The sequence below is a fragment of the Phacochoerus africanus genome, chromosome 10 (assembly GCF_016906955.1).
Source record: "Phacochoerus africanus isolate WHEZ1 chromosome 10, ROS_Pafr_v1, whole genome shotgun sequence".
Classification (NCBI taxonomy): domain Eukaryota; kingdom Metazoa; phylum Chordata; class Mammalia; order Artiodactyla; family Suidae; genus Phacochoerus; species Phacochoerus africanus.
This window is the reverse complement of record NC_062553.1, coordinates 117,115,296-117,140,692: the sequence shown is the minus strand read 5'-3', so window position 1 is coordinate 117,140,692 and position 25,397 is coordinate 117,115,296. Positions and strand designations below refer to the sequence as shown.

General features: G+C 38.5%; 1 protein-coding gene across 2 annotated transcripts; it reads right to left on the bottom strand.

The window, feature by feature from the left end:
• Positions 1-202: 202 nt before the first annotated feature.
• CXXC4 (CXXC finger protein 4) lies at positions 203-24,639 on the bottom strand. 2 transcript variants are annotated; one of them, XM_047799176.1, is made up of 4 exons: positions 24,363-24,639; positions 24,166-24,241; positions 20,370-21,721; positions 203-1,218 (listed from the first exon to the last, which is right to left on the bottom strand). In XM_047799176.1, exons 3-4 carry the CDS (start codon positions 21,462-21,464, stop codon positions 1,174-1,176), a joined length of 1,140 nt encoding a protein of 379 aa, XP_047655132.1. In that variant the 5' UTR covers positions 21,465-21,721; positions 24,166-24,241; positions 24,363-24,639; the 3' UTR covers positions 203-1,173. The 2 variants fall into 2 exon arrangements, with proteins under 2 accessions (XP_047655132.1, XP_047655133.1); XM_047799177.1 differs by lacking the exon at positions 24,363-24,639 and having other exon boundaries at positions 24,166-24,328.
• Between the last annotated feature and the right edge of the window lie 758 nt (positions 24,640-25,397).

Below are 25,397 nucleotides of genomic sequence, written 5' to 3'. Positions count from 1 at the left end.
TAATTCTTTTTTTTTTTTTAACTTAAAAATGTACTCAGCCACGTCAATGTAGGAGGCCTTTATGTATTCACATTTTAAAAATCAAACTACTCTTTTAATATCATACATGGAATGAAAACACTTGGGTATGTTTTCTTAAGTGTTTATCCTTCTACCAAAAAAAAAAGAGCGAAAAATAAACAGAAAATACATACAACCCATGTTGGGCTGGGGAAAAATAAAAGTCAGTCATGAATTTCTTCCCTAAGACATGATACTTTATCTTGCATCCTAGAAGACACTGCTTAAAGAAAAAAATTTATACAACCGATTCTGCATGTTCCAACTACTCTGAGTACTCCGCCTTACAGTGCGACCCAAGACAAGTCAACTACACTAAGGATTTGGGAGGTATACCCTTCTGTACAGCTCGTTTGTAAGCAATGCAAGTGCATAACCACTACTCTAATATAGTGCTCAAAAGATTAATTGAAACTTTCATAACATCTTCCCCTCTTAGAACAATACAACCGAAGGTAATTGCTGGATGCATGATCATCTTTTAGTCTTGTAAAACTTGGCATCAAGTCTCTACGGAAAGATGCATGGCAAAACATGCCACTGCTGTTGCTGCTTCTAGAAACAACTGGCAAAAAATATTTAAAGCTAAAATTTATTGCTCCAGATTTAACTCGCAGAACCATAGTGTTGTGTACAAACTGTTAATCTCCATAGATGCTCAGACATGATTGTCTCCTTGTGTCTAAACACACAAAATACAAGCTGCTATCTGTACAGTTTACAGTACTGAAACACATATATTTGAAAATGAAGTATAGATATGTACTTTGCAAAGATACATGATTTTACAGCAGGGGTTTACCCAAACTTATTTTTTACAGCCACTTTCAAAATAGACAACAACTTCACTAGTATAGCTAAATTACATCAAAGAAAGAATCAGTGTATTGAAAGTAAATAGACTGGCCAATTCCCCAAGCTCCCAGATTATTTCTATGTCTTTTTTTTCTTTTCTTTTCTTTTCCTTTTTTTTTTTTTTGAAGAAACCCCTATACATAAAATGAAAATAATATCTGGATATTTTCTTCAGTGGTGGACTAAGCAGTTTCTTAAAACAAGACATTAGTTTGCCCTTCACTTCCAAATGCCTTGAAAATAAGATATACTACTGCTTTAAAAGAACCATCGGAATGCTTCGGCGCTGGGAACAGGTGTTCTCTATAAAAAAAGAGCAAGAAAACAAGTTAAGCTTTCTTTCTATGCCAATATAAAATTAGATTTTTCTCCTTTACACTTCAGCAATATTTTTAGTCCGCAATACACAACATAATGACTTGTATATTTCAACATTTAATAAAAAAGTTTAATCCTAGAACATTAAAAAAATTAGAATATTGAATTTAATGGTAATTCACTAAATAAAACGATTAAAACACAGTGGTCTAAAAAATATAGGAAACACGGCCTAGAACATGGACAGCAATCGGACGAAAAGGGGAGGTGAAAACTATTTATCAATAGGAGGAAGACCAGCCAGCGAGTACACTTAAAATCTGTGTCTCCTACATACATATACTGCCTATGTAAGGCTGATGTTTAAAATTCAGTGAAGTAACTTCTTTATTCTGGAGAATTTCTTTTATGACAGGACAAAAACAAATATTACATCAAAATTACCTCTCCTAATGCGAAACATTCCTATACTTAATCGGATGAAACCTATACTGACAAAATACACCACTATTACAAAACATCTGTGTTTTCCACAAATTAACATCAGATACATGAAATAAACATGTACGTGACCGATGATACTCAATGGGGTATAACTATCCTTTTTGCACCATAAAAATACTATAATTTTCCACAGGAGTGATAAGCTAGCACTAAACGTAGGAGCAATCCTTTTAATAAAAAGCTTAAAGTTACTATGGGGTTTTCTGCTAGATGAACAGAAGTTTAGCTACCAGATTTTCCTTTATTTATTAACCTTGCAGCAATTCATCATGCCAAACTCTTCTTTATAAAATAGAATCACATGAGTACATATTGAACGTATGGAAGAAGTAACAAGCTGAGAGTCAATTTCTCTATGAGGCAAATTAAAAAGTTGATTTTTTTCCTTAGACCTGCCCAACAAGCCTGTGTAGACTAGAAGACAGCTGCTAAACATTAATAAGTATATAAATTGGTATGCTGAATATCACCAAAATATCTATTAGGTATAAAAGAACACATGCTTTGTAAATACACCTTAAGACATTAACAGCACTTGACTTTTCAGAAAACATATAAAATTTCTACTACGAACACTCTTTAACAATTAAGGTTAGCTTTTATTTACTTTCTTATATATCATTTACTTGGTTGACACAGTCCTAATGTAATAACGTCATCTCAAAAAAACCTGTATTGGGAGTTTCCTTTGGGCTCACCTGTAATGAACCCGACCAGTATCCCTGAGGATGCGGGTTCGATCTCCGCCCTTGCTCAGCAATTTAAGCTTGGCATTGCCATAAGCTGTTGTGTAGGTCACAGAGGTGGCTCGGATCTGGCATTGCCGTGGCTGTGACGTAGACCGGCAACTGCAGCTCCGATGTGACCGCTACCCTGGGAACTTCCATATGCCGTGGTGCAGCCCTAAAAAGCAAAAAAATACTTAAATACATAAACCTGTATTAATTAAGATGCTGAATGAAATTTAAATGAGTAAAATAACTATTTTTGGCTATCTGCACTAAAAAAGAAGTTCAAAAATGTGTCCCCAAAGTCAACACAATAAATTTCACAATGACTGTGTTAAGAACACACTAATGCTATCTAATTCAAGTTTGCATCTATGTATATAAGAAATTTAACTGGTGAAGTATTTTTTAAAAGCACAAAAAGGTCCACTATTCCCATAAAAATAGTACTTAATATTGTCCTCCTTCCTCCTCATGGTTTAACCTGTCTTTTCCCCAGTTCACTATGCATACCTCCATCCCTATCACTTGATTTGGTTAGTGAGAAAAACCCCTTTCTACTTTTAAATGATAAATGCAATTATATATGCTCATTACACTTATTTAATCAGTACTAAAGGTACTGTAAGAAATAATAAGAAAATATAACATTCATTCATCCTAATATTCATGCTTTACACACACACACACACACACACATATATAAGCCTTAAATGAAAACTTAGAAGTTTATACCAGATGCTAACTTGCTGCCTGATGCCAACTAAGAATAAATTTTATATAAGTATGCATACTTATATTAAATGTAGTCATTTTTAACAAGACAAGTTAGATCCAAGCATATCCATGCATTGCAGAACCCCATATGAAAAATAAACATGTGCATATATATTCATATATATTCACATTTATGTGTACAGTATATGACAGAGAGATGCCAACTTACTCTCAGATGCCAACTGGAAACAAGACTGTAAGTATATACTTATATATCGTGTATCTTGATAAACATATATGTTTATGAAGATAAACAGAAAAGATATATGGAGCACATTTTTTTAAATGAGATGAACTCCTTATGTCTTAGTTTCATTTTTAAATCTCTTTTCTAACTCTTGGCTCATCCTGTGCCCCTTTCCAATACTCAGGTTTATTTGCAACATTTAGGAAAAGCAAGCTTTACAAATGGCCACCTGAGGTCAAAGGTCACTGTGAAGAGGAAAAAATCACTTTTCAATGCTTGTTAGCACTTAAGATAATGCAAATATGAGAAAAGCAGAGTGTTAGTTTTCTTCCCTATTATGACCTGCCAAAAAATAGCACTGTGATGTGTACACATTAGTATGCATACATGGAGACAACTATATATCTCCATAAATAAGGACACAGACAATCCATTGTTGCAGGGGAAGGGAGAAGATAAGCAGGACACATCTTTTAAAAATTATTTCTCCCTTTTTTTAAGGTCTTTGGGGTTGAACCCTAAAACGATCCGTTGGAAAATCAACTAAAATGTGTGAGAAAATTTAGGAAAACCATTGTAATATTAATTGGAACAAATTATCCAGGCATTCACCAGAAACCTGAAGTGAGGTTTCTCTCAAGGTTTTATTTCAGGGTAAAAGAATGGATATGTATATATGTATGACTGAGTCACTTTGTTGTACAGCAGAAATTACCACGACCTTGTCAATCAGCTATACTTCAATAAAAACTTGAAAAAAAAAAAAAGCAACAAATGAGTGTCCAATAGGCCACACAAAACCAAAGATGTACATCCAAGTTCCTTCCCAATACACACGGGGTTCACTGGAAATTTACTTTAGGCCTGCACGGACTTTTCAGCCAAAATGAGGGTAGCAACCCTGTTTTCACATGTATCATACTGGGTTAAATTATGGGTTCTGATTAAGACTGCCCTAATTTGGAGGGCAGTCTTCTCTAATTCTGTTAACTGAGGAGGTGGTCTTTGTCAGAGGACCTCTATTTTAAATGGTTTGGAGGCTCAGGACATCAACGTGGGGGATTAAGCCCCTTGACCAAGCAAGCCACCTTCGGGTTATATAAAATCAAGAGTCCCAGCTGGGGAATCACACTCTTGATGAGATTACAGTGACTTTCTGGATCTCAGTGATGCTTGTGGGAAATCGTTATCCTTGGCGACAGGGAAGCAGATTCCCTAGGAAGAGAAGGGGGTGGGGAGGTAAAGAATGGAATTGAGTTGATGAGCATTGTTTAAGGCAGCCTTCACTGCTCACGCAGGTGCAAACACGGACAAACAGCAGACCTGCTCCCAGGAGGCCTGGGGAGAACCTTGCAGCCCCTAGTTCTCTTTCTGGGACTCTGCTACTGCTGTAAAGCATAGTGTTGCGGGGGGAATTCATCCCTGTATGAGCCAGCCCCAGAAGGACCTTCAAGTTTAAAGGAATGCCTTTTGTTTTCCTCCTAGATAACTTGAAAAAGCAAAAATATTTTCTTGAATAAAAGAATTATGCCATCCAAGACTACATTTTACCCTTACTTTAAAAAAAAAAATGAATACAAAAACAATCGATATGTCTCTGGCAGAAATGTGTTTCAGTTTGATTTTCATTAAATCAGTATTGAAGAAATAATTAAAAGATCGAAAATCAATAAGCACCCCCAAAGCTATTACCTTCAACATGTGAGCCTAAGTTTCTCTTTTGGTGCCTGCTACGTGGTCTTGTGAACTGTTGTATCTTTAGATTGGACATATATGTATGCGTGTGTGTGTGCGTGCATACATATATACACCCTTAAAGTATGTCAAGTCTAATAAAAACTCACCTCCTAAAAGCCAAAACTGGATATCTATACATCTCCACATGTACAAAGATATATGAGATTGGTTATTCATATATAGCTATATACAATATGTAAAATGTTGCAGTATTCAGGACATCAAACAAAATGAATCATTTTTTAATAAAGCTAGACATGAGTTTTCAAGGAGTAAACGAAAGACAATTCAGATGCTGAAATTTACTTCAGAATCCACAAAAGTTATAAATTGAGATAATAATGACATTAGCAAATTTTGTAACTAAAGTTAAATGTATTTTTCCAATATTTATTCATGTAATTTCTAATCCAAAAATCTCAGTGGTTCACCTAGGCTTTCAGTATTCTACTGTGAAACAGGATGACTCTAATATAATACTTCCCAAGCTGAAGTCAGCATTTTGGGGGTACCATTATTCTTACACTAGTCAAAAATAATTTTGTGTTTCCTCATATTATGAATTAAAGAAATATAAATCATCCAATCACTTTCCAATGCCCATGTAATGATGGGAAGTATGCTTTTTCTAACCAAAAGCAAAGCAATTTCAAACAGTAGTTAGCCAATACAGCCTCTTATAAACTCTTCTGAAATATCGTTTTCACAGCGAGAAGCCGCACTATAAGTTTCTAAGACTTCTGAGCATCTAAGTCCTTGAAAGTGGAACCCCTCACTGCATTTATCTCTTTACACTAGAACATAATGAATCACTGAATATTTGCAATAGGCAGTACATGAATAAATATGAAAAAAGAATAGTAGGAATTATCATTTGTCTTTAGATATTTGATTATTTGTTTTGGCTTCATATGTAACTTTCAAACTTTGTGGAGTGTTATGGATAAACAAAAGGAAAATGATTCCTGATAGTGAAAAAAAAGCTACTTTTTTTCTGATTTGATTCACAAAGAAAGCTAAAATATCAAGTTACATGGGGTCCTTTTTTTTTTTGCCACACCCAAGCCTTGTGAAAGTTCCTGTGCCAGGGATGGAAGCTTAGCCAGAGTTGTGATCTGCGTCACAGCTGTGGCAACACTGCACCACAGGGGAACTTCCTGTTCTATATGTTCTTAATTTTTGTATTGACACTATTTCAAAACCTAATTGGAGAAATGGAAAATTGTACCATATATACTGTACAATATTGTGAATGTGAAAACACACACACATGCATGTTATTACAAATAATTAGTGATTTTAGTCTAAAATTACAACTAGAAAATGTTAGACTCCCCAAAATGTGTTTGGCAGAAATATTTTCCTATATTCTTTTTATAAATAATATATTTTAAAAATCATAATCCAATAACTTCAGAATTATAAGGAAGCACACTTACAGATATAGGTTAGTAAATTTAGAGAACAATTAATTTATGATAAACGATAAGCTCACAGTCCAATTCTTTACTATTACTTAATAAAAACGATTCTCCATTTTAATAATAATACCTCAGGGTTTAAATACATGGTTTAATATAAGTATATACTGTCTTTACTTTTTAAAGCACATCTAACTTCTCTTTCCGTTCTGTTCTAATATATATGTATCATGTATGTGATCTCTATCAGATTAATTTTTCTCATAAATCAGATTCACTTATCATATAACTGTATAAGTCTCTGGTATACTCACATCTTATTTTGGCCACAATCCAGATGTAAACACCTATCAATTACCACTAACTGGAATACTAGACCCCTCTTTAAAAGGGAGACAGCACCAAATAAATAACTGCATAAGTTTTATGATTCAAATTTCCGGAGGTCTTAAATATGATTATACGGAGGTTTCCACTTTTTTGGTTACCAAGTTGACATTTGTGGCTAGGATTTCTCTGATTAATGCTGGAACTAGAGACAGCTTTTTCACTGGTATTGATTCTCTGTGGACTCTTGCTCCTGCTACTCCTTCTGCCATGCAGATATGAGGGTTCTTCCTCTTCCTCCTTGCCTAGGAGGACACCACCACCTTCCCCATCACCACTGTGATGGTATGACTTTGACTTAGCTAACTTTTGCCTTTTTTTTTTTGGCCTTTTGAGGGCCCCTCCCGCGGCATATGGAAGGTCCCAGGCTAGGGGTCTAATCAGAGCTATAGCTGCCAGCCTACGCCACAGCCACAGCAACTCGGGATCCAAGCACGTCTGCAATCTACACCACAGCTCATGGCAACGTCAGATCCTTAACCCACTGAGCAAGGCCAGGGATCGAACCCGCAACCTCATGGTTCCTAGTCGGATTCGTTAACCACTGCACCACGATGGGAACTCCGTGACTTAACTAACTTTCGTAAATGGAAAGATGAGATTACTTATTATGTTGTACAGGTGCTAAATCAAGTCAATATGGCAGCAGAGCCAGTTAGAAAAACAACTCTCCAAAGCGGGATGTGTGTTTGGGGAAGGAAGGAGTTGGTAGGAAAAGAAAGTAAGAGTTTGACACCAAGACTCACACTGACCCAAAAGTGGCCAAAAAAATCTTTCACTTTTGGCCCTAGCAGCTAATGTAACTATTTTATTTAGGCAAGTGTCTTGATTAATGCTATATAGAATTAGATTTCAATCACTTTTGGTAAAAACACTTCAACCCACATACTTCCAACAAGTAAGTAAATTTATTGTATTACAAATGGGTAGTTTAGTGATTAAATGTTCTTAGACTTAGACAAATAAACTACAATTGGATGGTACGCGAAAGAGGAAAAATTTTCAATGATCCATAAATTGAGTGTTTCTGAAAAAATATTATTTTATTATTACTATTATTATTATTATTATTATTATTATTATTATTATTCTTTTAGGGCCACACCTGCAGCACATGGAAGTTCCCAGGCTAGGGGTCAAATGAGAGCTGCAGCTGCTGGCCTACAACACAGCCACCGCAATGCTGGACCCAAGCTAGGTGTGCAACCTACACCACAGTTCGCTGTGTAGGATCCTTTAACCCACTGAGCAAGGCCAGGGATCAAACTTGAATCCTCATGGATATTAGTCTGTGTTTCTTAACCCACTGATCCACAACAGGAACTCCCCAAAAATTATTTTATATAGTATTTTTAACCTATGTATAAGAGGGAATGTGAAGGGAAATTAAAATTGAGATTCAAAAAGCAAAAATCAGGCTAATAAAATCAATATGGTAAAGAATAATTAAAATATTAATTTTATATGTTCATATGTTTAAATTTATATATATATTCACACATATGTGGCAGAGACACAAATTAAATAATTCTTTTTTTTAAAGAGAGAAATGAGTTTATTTTCTATATAATTCACAATGACAATGACAAATTAAATAATTCTATCTCCCCTCAAAGTTACTCTACTAATTCCTGTTGACTGCAACAATACCTTGAGGTGAGATAGAGATTGCTAATTAGCTACTGAAAACCCACCAGCATTTTTTTCATGACCAAGATGTAGGACAATTTTTAAAAATTTTTTGTTATTTTTTAAAAAATCAGACAGTGAATGTCTCCTTTTACTGACAAGAAGAAGAAATATTCATGGAAAATGTAAAGAAATGGGAGGAGGTCACTTAAAAAAAAACATAAAAGGTGATTTTTAAAACTACAAAAATCTAGGAATTCCCTGGTGGCTTAGTGGTTAAGGATTTGGTATTGTTACTACTGTGGTTTGGATTCAGTCCAAGGCCTGGGAAGTTCTGCATGCCATGGGCACAGTAAAAAAAAAAAAAAAAAAAAAAAAGCAAGAAAAAATAAACAAACTGAAAACTATCAAAACTATAATTATGATTTGGATAGCCTCTAACTTATATTCAAATAAAATCCAATTGTTACACCTAATCTCTATTATGGTTCTTTTCTTTGATTAGTATAGAGCTGAGAATTTGAAAAATATTCATTTTTTTTCTATATTACATAAAAAGTGAAAATAAGTGTCAATAACAATTTTCTCTTAGACTAAGTTGTATAACATTTTGAATGTAATCACTGAATTTCATTTGGTTCAGAATTTGTATGACAAAAATTCAACCACTGAGATAGATCCCTTTGGTCTAAAAACCAAAGCATGTTTTATATCCATGAATTCCTCAGAGGAATTCAGAGAAAATTCCAAACACTTCACAGTCATTAGATGTTATCATCAAAATAACTGTACTTGGTTAAAACTACACTGCTGAGAATCACATGTTGCTTTTGGAGTATTTCTTTAAAAAAAATTTTTTTAAACAACTGCAACTGCCATTACATTAAATGCCTAAATTCACGATTAGAATTTTTGATTTATTTTTCTTTTTAAAGAATAACATTAAAGGGTACACATCGAGCAATTATAATTTAATCAAGTTACTGCAAGTTACTTAGCTCTTTAGAAATGCACTTTGGTTAATTTCCCTCACTAAGAGGGCATACACTTTTAAGCACTCTCCACTACAACAGCATCAGCATATCCTATGATAGAGCAAGTCCTTAAGATCCAAATTTCTCCTTGGGGAACTTCCATGTTGTACTTCTTTTTCTATATGTATCATGTGTTCCATCTTCATGCAAACATAGTCACAACCGCATAGTTAGCTGACTAGCAGAGTAAATGAATAAGCCTAACTTTTTTCAGGCATAGGATTTATAAGATGTAGTGATTCTTATTCCTTTCATCGCTTTTTCTGGCGTCTCTTCCATATGTGAAATTCTGTATTTTCCAGGGAGTTCTGCGTATAACCACTTAAAAATTACACTGATATTTTTGAACACTTTGATGTTTATAGATACTGGATGGCCTCTATCTCCCTAAACACCACCATCAATTTTGAGCATGAGTTTTCCCAGCCTGGTATTTCTATGTTTCAAATTGTAGACTTGAGCAAATTACTCTTATAGAGAAATTAGGAGGACAAAAAAACTAGTTAGTTTACATGAAACTATTTTTTTCCCACTATGGTAAGTGAAAAGAAACAAGGCTGAGTGGTTCTGGTGAACCTAAACCTAGACTCATGGCATCTTTGAAAAAAAAATCTGAGGCATTAACCATTTCTACTAATTTCTTATTTAAACCAGAGTCATGAATATGGTCTTGCGCATGGCACTCCTTTCTGCCAACATGCTCCTTTCTTATTTCCCTTTAATCTGTAATACTACAGTCACCTGCCCTCCCTCCCACCTTTCCTCCTTGTCTTCCTTCCTTTACTTCCTTCTTTCAATGTAGCCCTTTCCCTTATTCAGGTCCCACAAGGATTTCCACTACTCTGCAAAATATGCTTGAAACAACAAGTCTACTGTAGATTCTCACTATGTTCAAATATTCAAGGCAAGTATTCCCTTTCCTTTTCTTATTCCTTAAAAAATTGCGGCATACTAATAGAAAACTTAATACTATACAACATAACCACATGGAGTTGCCAGATAGATCATAGATAGAAATATTTCTTATCTAGATCTGGGAAGAACTAAGCCAAGGATGAATAAAGAAATCCCAAGGCTTACAAACAGGAGTAAGATGGCTTCTATAGTTCTCTAAAATTACAATTATATCATTTGGAATGTGTATATTTTTTTGGACAGAGAATTAAGAATGTAAGTAGGCAACTAAGTATCTTGGATGAAAGGGTAAGATACAGAGTGAGAGAATTACATGGTATTTTAAAAAGGCAGTTAGGAATAAAGAAAAGTTTGAGTTCCATGGTTGTGTGTGTGTGTGTGTGTGTATGTGTGTGTGTGTGTATGCACAGTACTTACTACAAATCTTAGGAAATAACAGTTCCTACCTAAAGATACATTGAACTGAATTGAATTGATCAAGGCTATACCATGTGCTCTGTATATACCATAAATTCATGAATATACCTCATAGGTACAGACCTTCCTAGGAGAATTAAAGACATACTATTTATAGAAACACATTTAAATTTTGTTCTTTATCTTGTTAACATTGTTCCATTTACAAATATAATTTCTTTCCTCACTACAGATTTGTTCAATAGTGTTGTTGCTGTCACTAAACTAGTGTTTTTCAAACTTTCTTGACTGCAACCAACAGTTAGAAATATGTTTTACATAACAGCCTAGTGCATGCATATACATACATTTATGTGTCCATACACAACTGAAACAGAAGTTTAACAATATGTACTCTTACTACATGTGATACACTCACACGTTTTCTGTTTCACTCAACTCTACTTTCTAAAAATCCTGGTGATAAGCCAAGACATTAGTTTCATGGACCACAACTCATGTGTTGTCTCCTGCAGTTTGAAAAACACAGCTTCACATCATACAAATAACATACACATGTGAAGAGAATCACAGGCACATAATCCAAAACCACTCCACTCATAACACACTTAACTCTATAGACAGCAGCCTTATACAGAAGATCCAATGTGTATATCCTTTGGAATTTTAAAGGCCTGTGTTCTCTATTCCATTTTTCATGAAAGAAAATTAGAGCACACAAAGTTTGTAGTGCGTGCTAGAAGATTCCACATCTTACTTCTCATCCATCCACAAACAACTGAGAATTTTATCTCTTTCCCTCATTTTCGACTCCATGAAAACCATCACTGATCTCATTTAACCTATATACAAGAAGACTTCCCCTGAAGAAGTCTTTCCCCAGCACAGTTATTTTTCTGCCACTGATGCACCATCGCTCATAATCATTTCCACACAGTTAAATTAACAGAGTCTGCTATTCTTTTAAAAATTTATTTCATTTCTTTTCCCTCTGTAAAGTTTTGGGAAAAATGTATCTTCTCTGAAATTTGCCAGATTTGCTGTAACACACAGCAATGCCCATGACTCTTCCTGATCTATAAACATTTATCCCTTTCTTCTCTCAACCTACTTGATCTCTATCCTTTTAAAACTATCAATCATCCAGAGTCTGTTTTTTGGGTTTTTTTTTTTTTTTTTGGTCTTTTGTCTCTTTAAGGCCACACCCATGGCATATGGAGGTTCCCAGGCTAGGGGTTGAATCAGAGCTGTAAGCTGTTGGCCTACACCACAGCCGCAGCAATGTGGGATCCGAGGTGTGTCTGCGACCTACACCACAGCTCATAGCAATGCCAGATCCTTAACCCACTGAGTGAGGCCAGGGATCGAACCTGAAACCTCATGGTACTAGCTCGGTTCATTAACCACTGAGCCACGACGGGAACTCCCAGCGTTGTTTCGTTTTTTGGGGTTTCTTTTTAAGTTCTTGAGCAAGAAATGGCACTTTCAGTTCAGTTTTCCTCACAGTTTGACACTTTTTTTCACTTGCTCCAGAATGTCCTCTGAAATATGAATTTAGTTGAAGACCCGAATGGGATCTGATTTTCCACCCATCTTGGAAGTATTCTTTTAGTTACACTTTGGAGTTGTTCTACCAAATGCATCAAAGACATAAGTAAATATAATAACATCAGCTGAAACATAATCTATTTTTCCTCGTCTCTAATTCGGCTGCCATTGCACTGAACTTAGGACTCAGCTCTGTCTCCCAAAACAAATGTGTTTATTCAAATTAGGAAAATACCATCTTTCCCCCTTTATAGTTTCCATTCTCTGCATAATTTCTATAACTGCTAAAGCAAAGCAGACATCCATATCCTGTCCAAACAAAACTCTTTCTAGAGTTTGCACTGTATCCTGGCTTGACTATCCCTTTCTCCTTTGTTTTTAATGCTTTCTTGGTTAGTATTCCAAATCTCTAAGGGCTTACCATTATTTTCTCCCAGAAAACCACCAGGCCTTTCTATTATTGCTCACTGATTTTCTTTATTTCATAAATACTCTCAAAAAGAACAAAGAAAAGAAAGCTCTACTTCACTTTTTAATTTCCAAATGTCTACCTGTTTTACATCCTACACTAACACACATACACACACACACCCCATCCTCCAAAAAATAAAAATAAAAAACTTTACAATTCTCCAATATTTGTTAAATATGCAATCCAACCAGAATTTGTGATAAGCACTTAACTATGTCTTACAATGATTTTCTTAAACTCACTAATGCACATTTAGAAAAACTCCTTGTGTCTGTCCAAATAAAGGCAATAGGAGCCAAACAAAGGTATCGAGTTGGTAAAGTGAAACACACACTTATTCACACATACACAATCTATTAAAAGATATAGAAATTAATGACAGTTGTGTGCCTTTGGTGAGGAGGGAGGAAGAGTACTAAGTTCTCTAAACTGGCTCACACATTGACTGACGTCACTAAGTAATCTGCACAGATTTCCCAGGCTTTTGATCACGAGGTTCAAGAACAAGGGAAACTTGTTTATCAGGTTTATCTCTTGCCAGGTGAAAGCAAGCCAGATCCTTGGTGAACTGCATGATTAAAACAAATATCCAGAAAACACAAAGCCACAAAATGGTCTACACCTAAGCTTCAATTTCTGAAAACTCAAGGAACCTGTCAGTGTACTGAATTATCTGTGAAGGTAATTGTCATCTTCTCTGCTTTTTATTGGTGATTTTAAAATCAGCAAGAAATCGTATAGCGTCTTTCAGCACGCAAAGAACATGAACCTACATAAACAATATTAAAAAGGTGTAATGAAGGTTGATATTATTACGTCCATTTCGCAACTGAGGAAGTAAAGTTCAAAGAAGTTATGTCCAACCAGTAAGTTACTTCATACTCGTGGCTTTTCCCACACCACCTATCACCTAAGTGTGGCCCCATGGCCCCAATATAATTTTTATTTATAAAAGAAATGAAAATCCAAGAAACCAGTAGTATATTTTCTAAATATAGTTTATATTTGGTTTTATATCAGCCAAAGAAATACATCTTCGGTATTAATGCTCTGAAAAAGCAGTTGTTGCTTTGCCACTATCTTTTGAGTAAGAAATGAAAAGTGAAATAGATGGGTTAAATATGTTTTTAAAAGAGAGAGACAAAGGGAAAAAAAATTCCACAGGCTCGCTCTCATACCTGGCTGTGGATTCTTATGCTCCTAAAATAAATTAAGCGAAAGCCCTGAAGTTTCACAGAGGAAAAAATATTTCTCATAATGTTTTAGAGTAGAAGTTAACAAGCCTGCTGGGATCCTTTTAGCCCCTGCAGAGCTAAGTCTTCAACATTATTAAATGGCTGTCGCATCTGAAGTATGGTGCAACATAACTCAATAAACAACAGAAAACATATGATGCCGAATGGAGGGAGGCTTTTCGATTACCCTGCAGAATAATTCAATTTCAGGACAGGTGTTTGCATATGATGGAACAAGATATGACTGAAGGAGAAAACCACCCGTGTGCCCCTCCCCCAGTATTTTGATATTGCTGAGGAGACCAGCGTCATGCTACCTGGAAAAAAGTATATTAGGAATGGGAGGCACTGCAGCACAAGTGAGAGGATAACATTAAAAAATAGATAAATAAAAGGAGTGCACAACATCCTCAAAATTTACACTGATCACACCTGATAAAGTACTTCCTTGAAAACTGGTTTGTTTTTTTTTGTTGTTGTTGCTGTTAAACAATGAGCTTTTCTAGAGTGCTCTCCTTTCCTGGTGAAGACCATGTGACATTCTAATCAGTGACTGAAAAAATCACCCTGATAAAAAATGAAACATTTTACTACTACTTTGGGTTCCTTTTTGCTTTTTAAAAACCAATCTAAAAATAAGAGGAAAACTAAAAGTGGAGTCGTCCTTTCTCCAATTTGCACACTTACATGGGCCTTTCCATAAACCTTGGTTTTAACCTATTACCTTAATTAGATGTTTTATATGATGAATAAGCTTATTTTTAATACTTTCTACAATATGAATAAAAATAAATGTCAGAAAATGAAGCATATACACTCTCATGAAATTTACTGGATGGCAGGACATTTTGTTATGCTTTTCCAAAGCAAAATAAGAAAGTGAATTGTTTTCTGGTAAAAGTAAACTTCATATTGAGACAATCTGACCAATTGAAATTGAACAGTAAGTTCTAAGAGCACCAACTACGTCAGAAGAGTTTTTAAAAACATACTTCAACCTATTCCTGGGGAACACTCTGTTTTTTCATTTTATGTTTGTATTCAGAAGGAATATTCTACCAGTGCTTCCAGGGTCACCCCAGAATAGGTCTTCAATGACCAACCTTGTAAACAAGAGCAAATATGGATGAAACGCCCATCTGTTTTTAAATAACCATTCAATTTTCAGTCTTACAGACTATTTTATGAAATTGTCCCGTATTTGTCCATCTGTAAGTCTGAATCGTGCAAAATTCATAGCTATTAACCCAGGAAAACGACTGAGTCAAACTCACCAAAATATGCAGCAATGCTTCAGTCATCAATTCATTAAAATGCTTAAAAATCAAATAACTTTCATCACTAGATACACTCTCCATTCTCATGTAAACTCTCCAAATATTTTTATGTGATTAAATTAAAATCTAAAGTTTGTTGTTGGCTTTCTGATTATTTATTTGTATTTTGTTTGATGATGACTGAGTTTCAAACATTCTTGCAGAATAATTTACAAATGCTTTTAATTGTTTTTATTTTACTAGACCTAATTGCCTTCTAAAAGACTGCTTAAAATTTACATGATGTTTGGATGGGAGGGGGTATTATTTTCATTTAGGAATTACTACTAAATGTGCGGTTCTTTTAAAAACAATTTTGACCACCGATATTAAATGCAGTGATAGAAAGAGAATCTCATTGGACTTGTATTACACTTTGATGCCTTGGCCACAAATCGATTTTGTGACTTTAGTCAAAGCTACACTTTTCTGAGCTTTTTTCTTATCACTTATAAAATTCAGAATCTTTTCCCCATGTTATTTGTATATTACTTTCTAGTGTTGACATACCATCCTTTTGTTTGAATTTATTGAAAAGATTCCTCTTTCCCTTTGGTAGTTATATATTTGCATTTTTAGATTAAAACAAAAAAGTATTTTTTACACTGGCATGTTTTTGATTCTTGAAACTGGAAACTGAAAATTCATTTCTGAATTATGACTTAAAATGACAAACGGGCAGATGTCTCAATTAAAGATCTGAAACATCTATATTTTACCTTCAATTTTTTTGGTTACCAAACTTTAAAAACTTATATTCCATTTTTGACTGGTTTCATTACTTAACTATACCGATTCTGAGTTTGAGTGGAAATCTTACTTTATGTACGGTCTACAAACAAATTTCTTTGGGAATCAGGTACCACCTTCCTGCACAAAGTACAGACAATGTTTTGTCCAAAATTTTATAATGGCCATTTGTGTGGATGGGGCTTTTAGAACTTAACAGTATGTATAGAGAATGTGTCTTTCCTCTCTCAAAACACTCTTCTAAAGCCAGTTATCAAGTGTGGGACAAAATCTGGATGTTTTCCATCAGACCCCCTTAGAAACTCAAACTAACTTGTGGAAAGTTATTTTGGGCCTGTACATTCAGCAGATAAAATTTAAAAAGAGAGAACAGAAAGAGGAGACCATCTTTTTTCCTGACCTTCCAGTTTCTCCGTCTCTTCACTACAATGTGCCTCTTTCAAGTCCCTCCTCCAGCTCCTGGAAAGCCAGGGTGGTGGGTGTGGAACTTGCAGCCAAGAGCCAAGAGCGGGGGCAGGGAAATCTCCAGAGGCGCTGCTTCCTAATGTAATTCCATAAATCAGCTAATGGGAGAGAAACCAGATCTGTGTGGTCTCTAATGCTGTCCCACAGAGATCAATCATGTCACCTGAACAATGTTCAGGGAGTACAAGGCTGGGTTGCCCATGGGATGATTGTATCCCTTGAGTCATATCAGGTTGGGATATTTTTTAAAAGTTATATCTTAGTATCAGAAACACAGCTGCTGCACGAGACAAAGGTCTATCATATAACTTATTGTCATAATACATGAGCATGTTTCTTAAAACATCTAGGAACTTAATGTTCATCATTTAGCATACAAATTTTTAAGGTAAGTTTTGTTGCACAGGGGCATACAATATTGTAAGGACTGCTTTGAATAACTAGTGATGATTTTTTAATGTAATAATTACATGAATAGTGTTATATGCAACTATACAGAGTACAATATCACAGAAAAACTAAATTTGTTTTATGTGCATTGTTATTGAATGGAATATTATAAAGGGGGAGGGATTTTACAAACATATTTCTAAGCAATTAAGATGGTCTTAACATGAGACTAAGCAGGAAAATGTAGAAATGAGAAGTTTTAAAAGGAATGCCAGAGAGGAGGCTTTAAGAATCCCAACATATCCATGTGAGTTTGTCTTAATTTCAGTTTACTCACCCTGAAAATATGATTATGCCCTCAGTCTTGGACATGAGAATAAGTCAGAGGGAAGAAGGGAACATGAGCTTTGAAGTGATAAATAAGAATGTTAGTAATGACTATAATCCAGATATTAATTGGTGTCCATAATTTAAAGCCAACAAATATTAGCTACTGAACTTATACCTGAAACCCACAGGTAATACTCATAATAAATCCCCAAATTACTCAAATCACTATCCTCAGCTAGGGAGTCTACCCAACAGCTAAAACACCTCTACAGGTGATGGTAAGTTACAGAAACCAAGTCAGAGAGGGAAGTAGGTCAGCAGAGGGGACTTTTCACCATCCTGCAACCACTGTTCCAGCTTTGGTTAAGTCACATACACCCTGTCACTCTGACATGTATCCAGCTGGTTTCCTACAATATAACTTTGTCATTACATGTGTGCTAAAGGCAATCATGCCACCTTTGCCTTTTTAAAATGACCTACATAGAATCTTAGCCAATTAAAAAAAAAAAAAAAAATCTCTCTTTCTGCCAAATTGCATGCCACTAATAAATCAAGAACAATCCTCCAACAGGAAGGCATGTATAGTTAGGAGAACATCTTCAGAGAGTCCTACAAAGAGAGAAATGTGTTTCCCCTCCTATCCGCACCCTACTTTCTGAAAATGAACAGAACTTTTTGCAGGTGAATTTTTCAAAAGAAGAAAAGGTAGTGCCATGGAGTTTTGTGGTCAACAAGCCTAAGGATCTTAAACATCTGAACAAGTTTAAGGGAAAAATAACAAAAGGAAGAAAAAAGGAAACTTAGGAAATTTGTTTAGACTGATAAAGCAGCATAGAAAGTTGTACCCAAACCCCCCCCCCTTGGTACTCACAATGAACTCTTTCAGGAAGGTTCCTTGCAGAATAAATCAGAATTATTCTATGGTCTTATCTACTACCTGCCCTAAATTGAGTCAGTCAGTGCATGGGTCTGGCTAAAGATGAAGACCACCTAGGAACACCAAATCTCTAATGCTAGATACTACAGTTCAAGGGGTGTGTGTGTGTGTGGGGGGGAGCCATGTAGTCCTTATCACTTGGGCATTAACAGGAGGTTTTAGTATGAACTGAATTTTAATTTCCCATGGGCCTCAGAGACCAGCAAAGTTACATCAATCCAGAAAAGATCATTCAAAGCTAAAAGATAATTTTGGCCACCTAAGAAAATACAGGGACTGGCATCTTTATAAGTGCTATGATCTTTGCTTAAGCAGAGTTGCCAAAGGAAATATAATAAACCACCCTGGAGTAAACTCAAACTTTCAACAGAGATGGGTTCTCTTAAAAAGAGGAATAAATGCAATATTTCTATGGACTTGATCAAAATCAATAATGATCTCAATATAGTATTGATTTTTGAGAATCTCCAAGTGCTATTTGTTTTTGTTTATATTAATAAAACTTATATATGTATCTCATTTGAGTTCAAACTTTCAACAAAGATCTTTAACTTTTCTTTCTCCTTTTAAAGACCAGTCCTTCTTGGAGAAAACTCCTTTAAGCCAAGCTCACAATTTTTTAAAAGAATGTGTAGGTGTCCCTCTGATGATAACTTGAGAGAATCACCCAGCCTAAACTCCAGACCTTAGAATATTCCCAAAGGCTAAATCCATCACCTTTATATCAACATTTAGCCATCTACTCTGTAAATTATATCAAGGAGCTAAATATGATTAACAGTCCATATTTCTTTGCTAACTATACCACCAAAACCGCTGACCTCTGCTTTTACATTTTTCCCTTTTTTGTTTTAATCAGGTCACCATATAAAATTTCCACCCAAGACATCAACCTTTGTATTTAACATAACTAAAAAGCCTAATTTAAAAGTACTTCAGTGAGAATCTGTACATTATTCTAAGCACATATAGAAAAAAGAAACTATTATTTACCTCATAGGGTATCAACCAAAACAGTGCTTGGTGTATAGAACAATTTGGTTTCATAAGGGTTACTTTGTTAAATGGAGAACCCCAAATTTATACTCTTTGTAACTGAGTTTTAAGAATCATTTGTTTCTAAACTATGTTACACAGTTCTTAAATAAAAGTACCATCACCTGCCCCAAAGGACCTAATTGTACCTCTTTAAGTCATATCTCCTTAAAAATTGCAAGTGGTGTTCCACTTTCTACACTATTTCCACTTTCTGAAAAAATACCAAATACGCAGAAAATAAAATAGGAAACAAAAACATTTTGTCATAGAGAAGAGAAAAATTACTCTAGAAGCGGGTAGAAAATCCCCTTCTGAATTCATGCATTTCAGTTTCAATGATTACTCAGTGTGTGTGTGTGTGTGTGTGTGTGTGTGTGTGTGAGAGAGAGAGTGAGTGAGAGAGAGAGAGAGAGAGAGGGGGAGAGAAAGAGAGAGAGAGAGAATGGGAATGTAGTCTTGTGTGCCACAAACTGTGGCCTCTCTGTTACAACCAGGCCACCAATGGTCTCTCTCATCCAATAAAAGTATATGGAATGTGATATGTCCAACCTTTTGGGCAGAGGTGCTTTTAAAAATAATAATGAGGGCATTTTAAACCACCAAGGGAAATTTCTGACCACACTGAATGTGAAACTTCGGATTTTTCAAACCAATTACATTAGTTTTCCCCCAAGAGCTAAAAAGGAGGGGCTCCCTCCCCATCTGGAGGGCGGTTCCAGGCGTAGCACAGCTGGGGCGGGTGGCGGCGAGGCCAAGCCCTCTGCAAACCACCTACGATTTTATCTTACAACCTGAATGAAGCTTCAGGAAAGGAGTACTGCATCTTGAAGCCAGACAAGAAGCCCTGAAGGGGAGAGGACAGGGGAGTGAGGAGGGAGGGGGGGAAACTGGGAAACAAGAAATCATCTCCTCTGACCTCTAGCGAAGTGCCAGGTTTTTTCTTTAGCTCTTCACATTTTCTAAATTTGCAGATCTGGTGTCCCGTTTTGCGGTTCCTGCAACTGCTGCAGACGCCACAGTTGATGAGCCTCTTGCAGGGCACGCAGACCCCACACCTTTTCCTCTTCTTCTTGGCTGGGTTGGCTCCGCCAGCTCCCCCTGAGGAGGACGAGGAGGAGGAGGAATGATTCTGCGGGCAGTCTGCCAGATTGGCAATTTGAAACGCACTGTCTGTGACGGCTGCTGAGGCTGCTGCGGGGGAGTGAAGGGCTGTCATGACGATGACCCCTGGAGGTAATGAGATGCCCCCTAAAGCCGGGATAGCGGAAAAAGTCCCCACGCGCTCGGGGAGATTCATTATCTCTGCTTCAGCAGCGCCGCATTTGAGCTTGTTCATGCATTCCCCCGCCAAAGGTCTGCAGTGTTCAGGGGATAAGGTGGAGAGGAAATTAGTATTTGCCATTTGCAACGACGGCTCTGGCGGGCAGCCAGCTTTCCCCAGCCTCTGGGAGTCGTTTCGGTGGTGCATGCTGGTCCTGCTGCCGCCGCCGCCGCCGCCGCCACCGCCGCCGCCGCCGCCGCCACCGCCGCCGCCACCACCACCGCCGCCACCGCCGCCGCCGGCGGGGAGAATCGCCGAGGAGGAGGCGGAGGAGGAGGCGGCGGCGGAGGAGGATTTCCTGCCGCCCCCGCCGCCCCCGCCACCGCCCCCGCCGCCGCCGCCGCCCCCGCCGCCGCCCCCGCCCCCGCCGCTGCCCCAGAGCATGGCGGTGGCGGCGGCGGCGGTGGCCGCGTTGTCGCAGTTCCAGGGGGACATGCCGATGCGCGCGGCGGCCGCGGCGGCGGCGGCGCTGCTGGGGAAGATGGGGGTGGTGATGCGCGCGATCTTGGCCGCCTGCGGGAAGGCGCCCCCGTTGGTCTTGTAGAAGGAGGTGGCAAAGGAGCGGTAGCGCTCCATCTCCGAGTTGTAATCCACAAGGCTGTTCAGGGCCCCCTCGGGCAGGTGGCTTTCCTTGGGCAAGCCCGGGGCCTCCGGGCTCGGCCCGGGCTCCACGCAGACATTGGTGTTCATGGTGCAGGGGGGGAAGAAGGGGTGCAGGGTGGAAGTGGGGACCGTCTGGTCCGACACCTGGGTGGGAAAGGGGGGGAGGTGGGGGGGAGGGAAGGGGGTGATGGTGGTGTCGGGGTGGGGGCCGAGGCGGGAGGGGAAAGTGGGTCTGGGTGGGGAGAGCAAGGTGAGGACTGCTTTATTCCTCTCTGGGGCGCATGTCCACAGACGGTGAATTCCCAGGCAGCGTCTTCCTTTGCATTATCCTCCAACTGTTACAACTAAAATAAAGAAAGTCATTCCAACGAGCTGCACGAGGAAAAAGATGAAAAATAAATAAACGGCCTCCCTCACAACCCCACCGCAGACACTGAAAGCTCCCACATTCTTCGTCAGGTCGTTTGCATGACAATCATCAAGACGTGCCTCCCCCCCATTCCCATCCTTCCCCCACGCTCCCAACCCCGCTCCCTCCCTCCCCACAGCACACCACGGCTCCTCCCCCCTATTCTTATAACCCTCCTGAGAAAATGTATTAATAGCCAGGGTACCCAGGGAAAGAGGAAAGACGGGGGGTGACAAATGCCGAGGGAAAAGGGCAATTGGAGTGCTAAAGACATGCAAATCAGGGGTGGGAGGGCGATACTACCTATAAGCAGAGGGCATTTAAACATTATGAAATGTGTGAACAAGTGCTGCCTGGGCATGCAAATGCTCTAAAGTAGAAAACAGCTATGGCCCTATGAGGAAAATGAACAGGAAATTAGCAAATGAAGTACTGAGAAAGTCTACAATACATCCGAGTATAAACTGTAAGCAAACACAATACAACTGAGAGCTAAGAGACTGCCCACATACAATCTGAACTAAAGAGGCAGGGAAAAAAGAACTACCAGCTGCCACAGTGTCCTTCTGTGTCTGCGGTCATTAGTTTGAATCCCAGCACAGCTGGCTCTGTTAGGGTCTTAATTCAATGGACCAAGGACAGGTCTCAATTGTACAAGCCATTTGGTGGTGGGGCTTGGAGGGGGTAAGAGGATGGTGTTCTACTTGTTTAAAAGAAAGAAAGAAAAAGATGGACTAGATAGAAAATTTTTAAATAATACAAACAATGTCACAGGTTTTAAACCAAGTGCCTGCAGTCTCTGTAAGAACATTCCCAACAATTCCTAATGGAGACTCTGGTCTCTTCCCAAGACAAGAGGAAAGCTTAGACTTTTGGAGGATCTCTCACAGTCACTGATTTTTACAGTGAGTAAAAGTGGTGGTCATGGTGGGGGCTCATTTTAGGTATTACCTGAAGAAATGACCATTAAAATGATTTTTTTTTTTCCTTTTGCTCACTTTAGGAGGAAAGTTTAATGATAACTGGGTATTTGCATTCATCTCTTTGCTTACAGGCCATTATTATGCTTAGGAAGAGGTATTTTAGTTGTTTATTACAGAGAGAGAGGTACACCACAGCCTTTTAAGAAGTAAAGCAAAAACCTAAAGTCTATATTAACCTAAAAAGCCAGTTTCTTTGTTTCCAGATTTTTTTTTCCAGCCAGAATATATTTTTTGAGACATCTTCTGAAACCCACATATTAGTCTAGAATGTGGAGTTCAGGGAATTTTAAATGGGGGCCCAGTAGTCTCAGTCTCAAATATTCACTTCAAAATGGATATCAATTATAGCAATTATGCTTATAATTAGATTAATGAGCCATTTATGCCCAAACTCCAAGTGCAAAAACTTCAAGACCTGATGATGAGGTGCCCTAAAAAGAGGGGTTTATGTAAACAAATCCCTATTAGGCAAAGTAAATCAAGATAAGGAACCTCACCCCAGGCTGGATTAGAAGCTAGCAGGCATCTTTCAATCACAGCAAGTCCCTAATCACTCAGGAACCACCTCTGTGGTTTCACATTAGGGAAAACTGCTCCCTTCAGAGGTCTGAAGGCAATACAAAGGGTGCCCCCAAAATGCTCCTGGCTAAATATTCTTGATGCTGGGAAGGGGGTGGGGGAAGACACAGCAAGAATATGCATATAGCTTCAGTTTCTGCGAATCACATTGTAACTGCAAGACCATAATAACTGCTACTCAGTAAAAACTAGTTATGCCAACCATGCATAGACACCAGCACACTGAGTGGAGGGAAACATTTCAACATTTTAGTCTTTTGACCTTGTTCCAAATAAAGAAATAATTTAATGTCCCCTTTTCAGAGGATTAGAGTGTGTCTCCAAACAGAAGCTTTCCTTATTACCATCACCTCCCCCTTCCTCCTTCAAGGTTTAATACCACCAGAAACTGTAGAAAATGATTGTGCCCACTATCCAGGTCATTATTGTTTAATCAATGCATCTCTGGAGCATGAAAAAGGTACCTAAGCCACAGCTATTGTTTGGATTTTCCTTAAAAAACAAAATAAAACACACACAAATAACTACAGTCCTATTCCCAAGCTAAATTAGACATCCACACTTCATGATCCTGTTCTGCCTTTAAACAATGTGACTGTACATGCCTAATATTGTATGTCTGGTCTACCAGAGACAGAGAGATCAAAGGTCATATTTAACATTCAGGAGGAGGGGCGGGTGCAGATTAATTAATAAATTAATACAGCGACGCCTTTTATTGCTGGAGTTCAGCATTAATAATCTACTTTTACAATCCCAACGGACAGCAAACATTTAAGAGCAAAAAGCCAGAGAAAGAGAAAGAACAATCACTTACCAGTCTCTTTTTATTTGGGGAGCCTTAGAATTTGCAGACGCTGCCAGTCTGCCTTTAATTAGTTGCACATCACCCCCTAACACAAAGAAACACAAATCCAGATGTGTCTTGGCAGCTCCCAATTACAACTTTAATACTTGTAAACAAACTGTTGGGGGGGGAGGATAAATAAATATGCGGATCAAAAAAAAAAATACCTGTAAATGGCTTTTTTTTTTCTTGTTGCAGAGAGGAGGAGGAGATGGTGTTAGTGGTGGGGGTGGAAGGAGGAGGAGGAGGTGGGGGGGAGAGGAAAGAGCCGAGTGTGAGTGTATGTGTGAGAGCGCGGGGCTGTTCTCGGTGGTCTCTCCTCTCCCAGCGCGTTGCTCTCCGACCGTCTCCAGTCGCTGTGTGCGAGGGAGGGAGGGAGCCGGGGAGTCTCTTCTCTCTCTCTCTCTCTCTCCCTCTCTCTCTTTCTCTCTCTCTCTCCCCTCTCTCTCCTCTCCGTCTCTTCTCTCTCCCTCTCTCTCTCGCCCCCCCTCTCCCCCGCTTCTCTCCCTCTGTTTGTGTGTGTGCGTGTGTGCGGTTGCTGGGGGAGGGGAGCGGGAGAGAAAGGCGAGGGAGGAGGTGGGAGGTTGGGGGCGGGGGCGGGGGCGGGGGGTGATCGGCGCCGAGGTGAGGAGGACGCAGGGACGCGGACACCTACTGATGATTGGCTGCAAATTACACGGGGAACAAGAGGCGCACGCGGGCCGGCGCTCCCCTTCACAAATCCTCTGCTCGCCGGAGGAGCCACGTTTCCCGACTCGCCCCGCCGATGGCCCTCCCTCCTCGCGCCCGGCTCTCCGGCTCAGCCGCCCAGCACAGAGGGCTGTTGATTATTTTCTTTTTTGCTCTCGGAGATAATTGTTTGGAAGGGCTAGAAAGAGGGTGTTTCCGCCGCTCTCTCTGCGTGTGGGTGGGTGTGTGTGTGTGTGTGTGCGCGCGCGCGTGTGCGGGTGTGTGTGTAAATAAACTTGTCTGGGTTTTCTGGCTGGGTTGAGAAGAGCAGTACAAGAAACAGAAAAGGTCGTGTTTGTTTGAAGAATACTCTGATTTCACACCCTACCGCATGGCTTTGGAATAGTATTCCTGATGTACCCAGGAAGACTTTTTAAAAATATTACCGTTTAAATCTTTAAAGTAAGAGGAAACGGTTCGGTGTTAGGCTGTCCAGATCTCTAATATTATAATGCCAGAAGGCAAAACAAAAC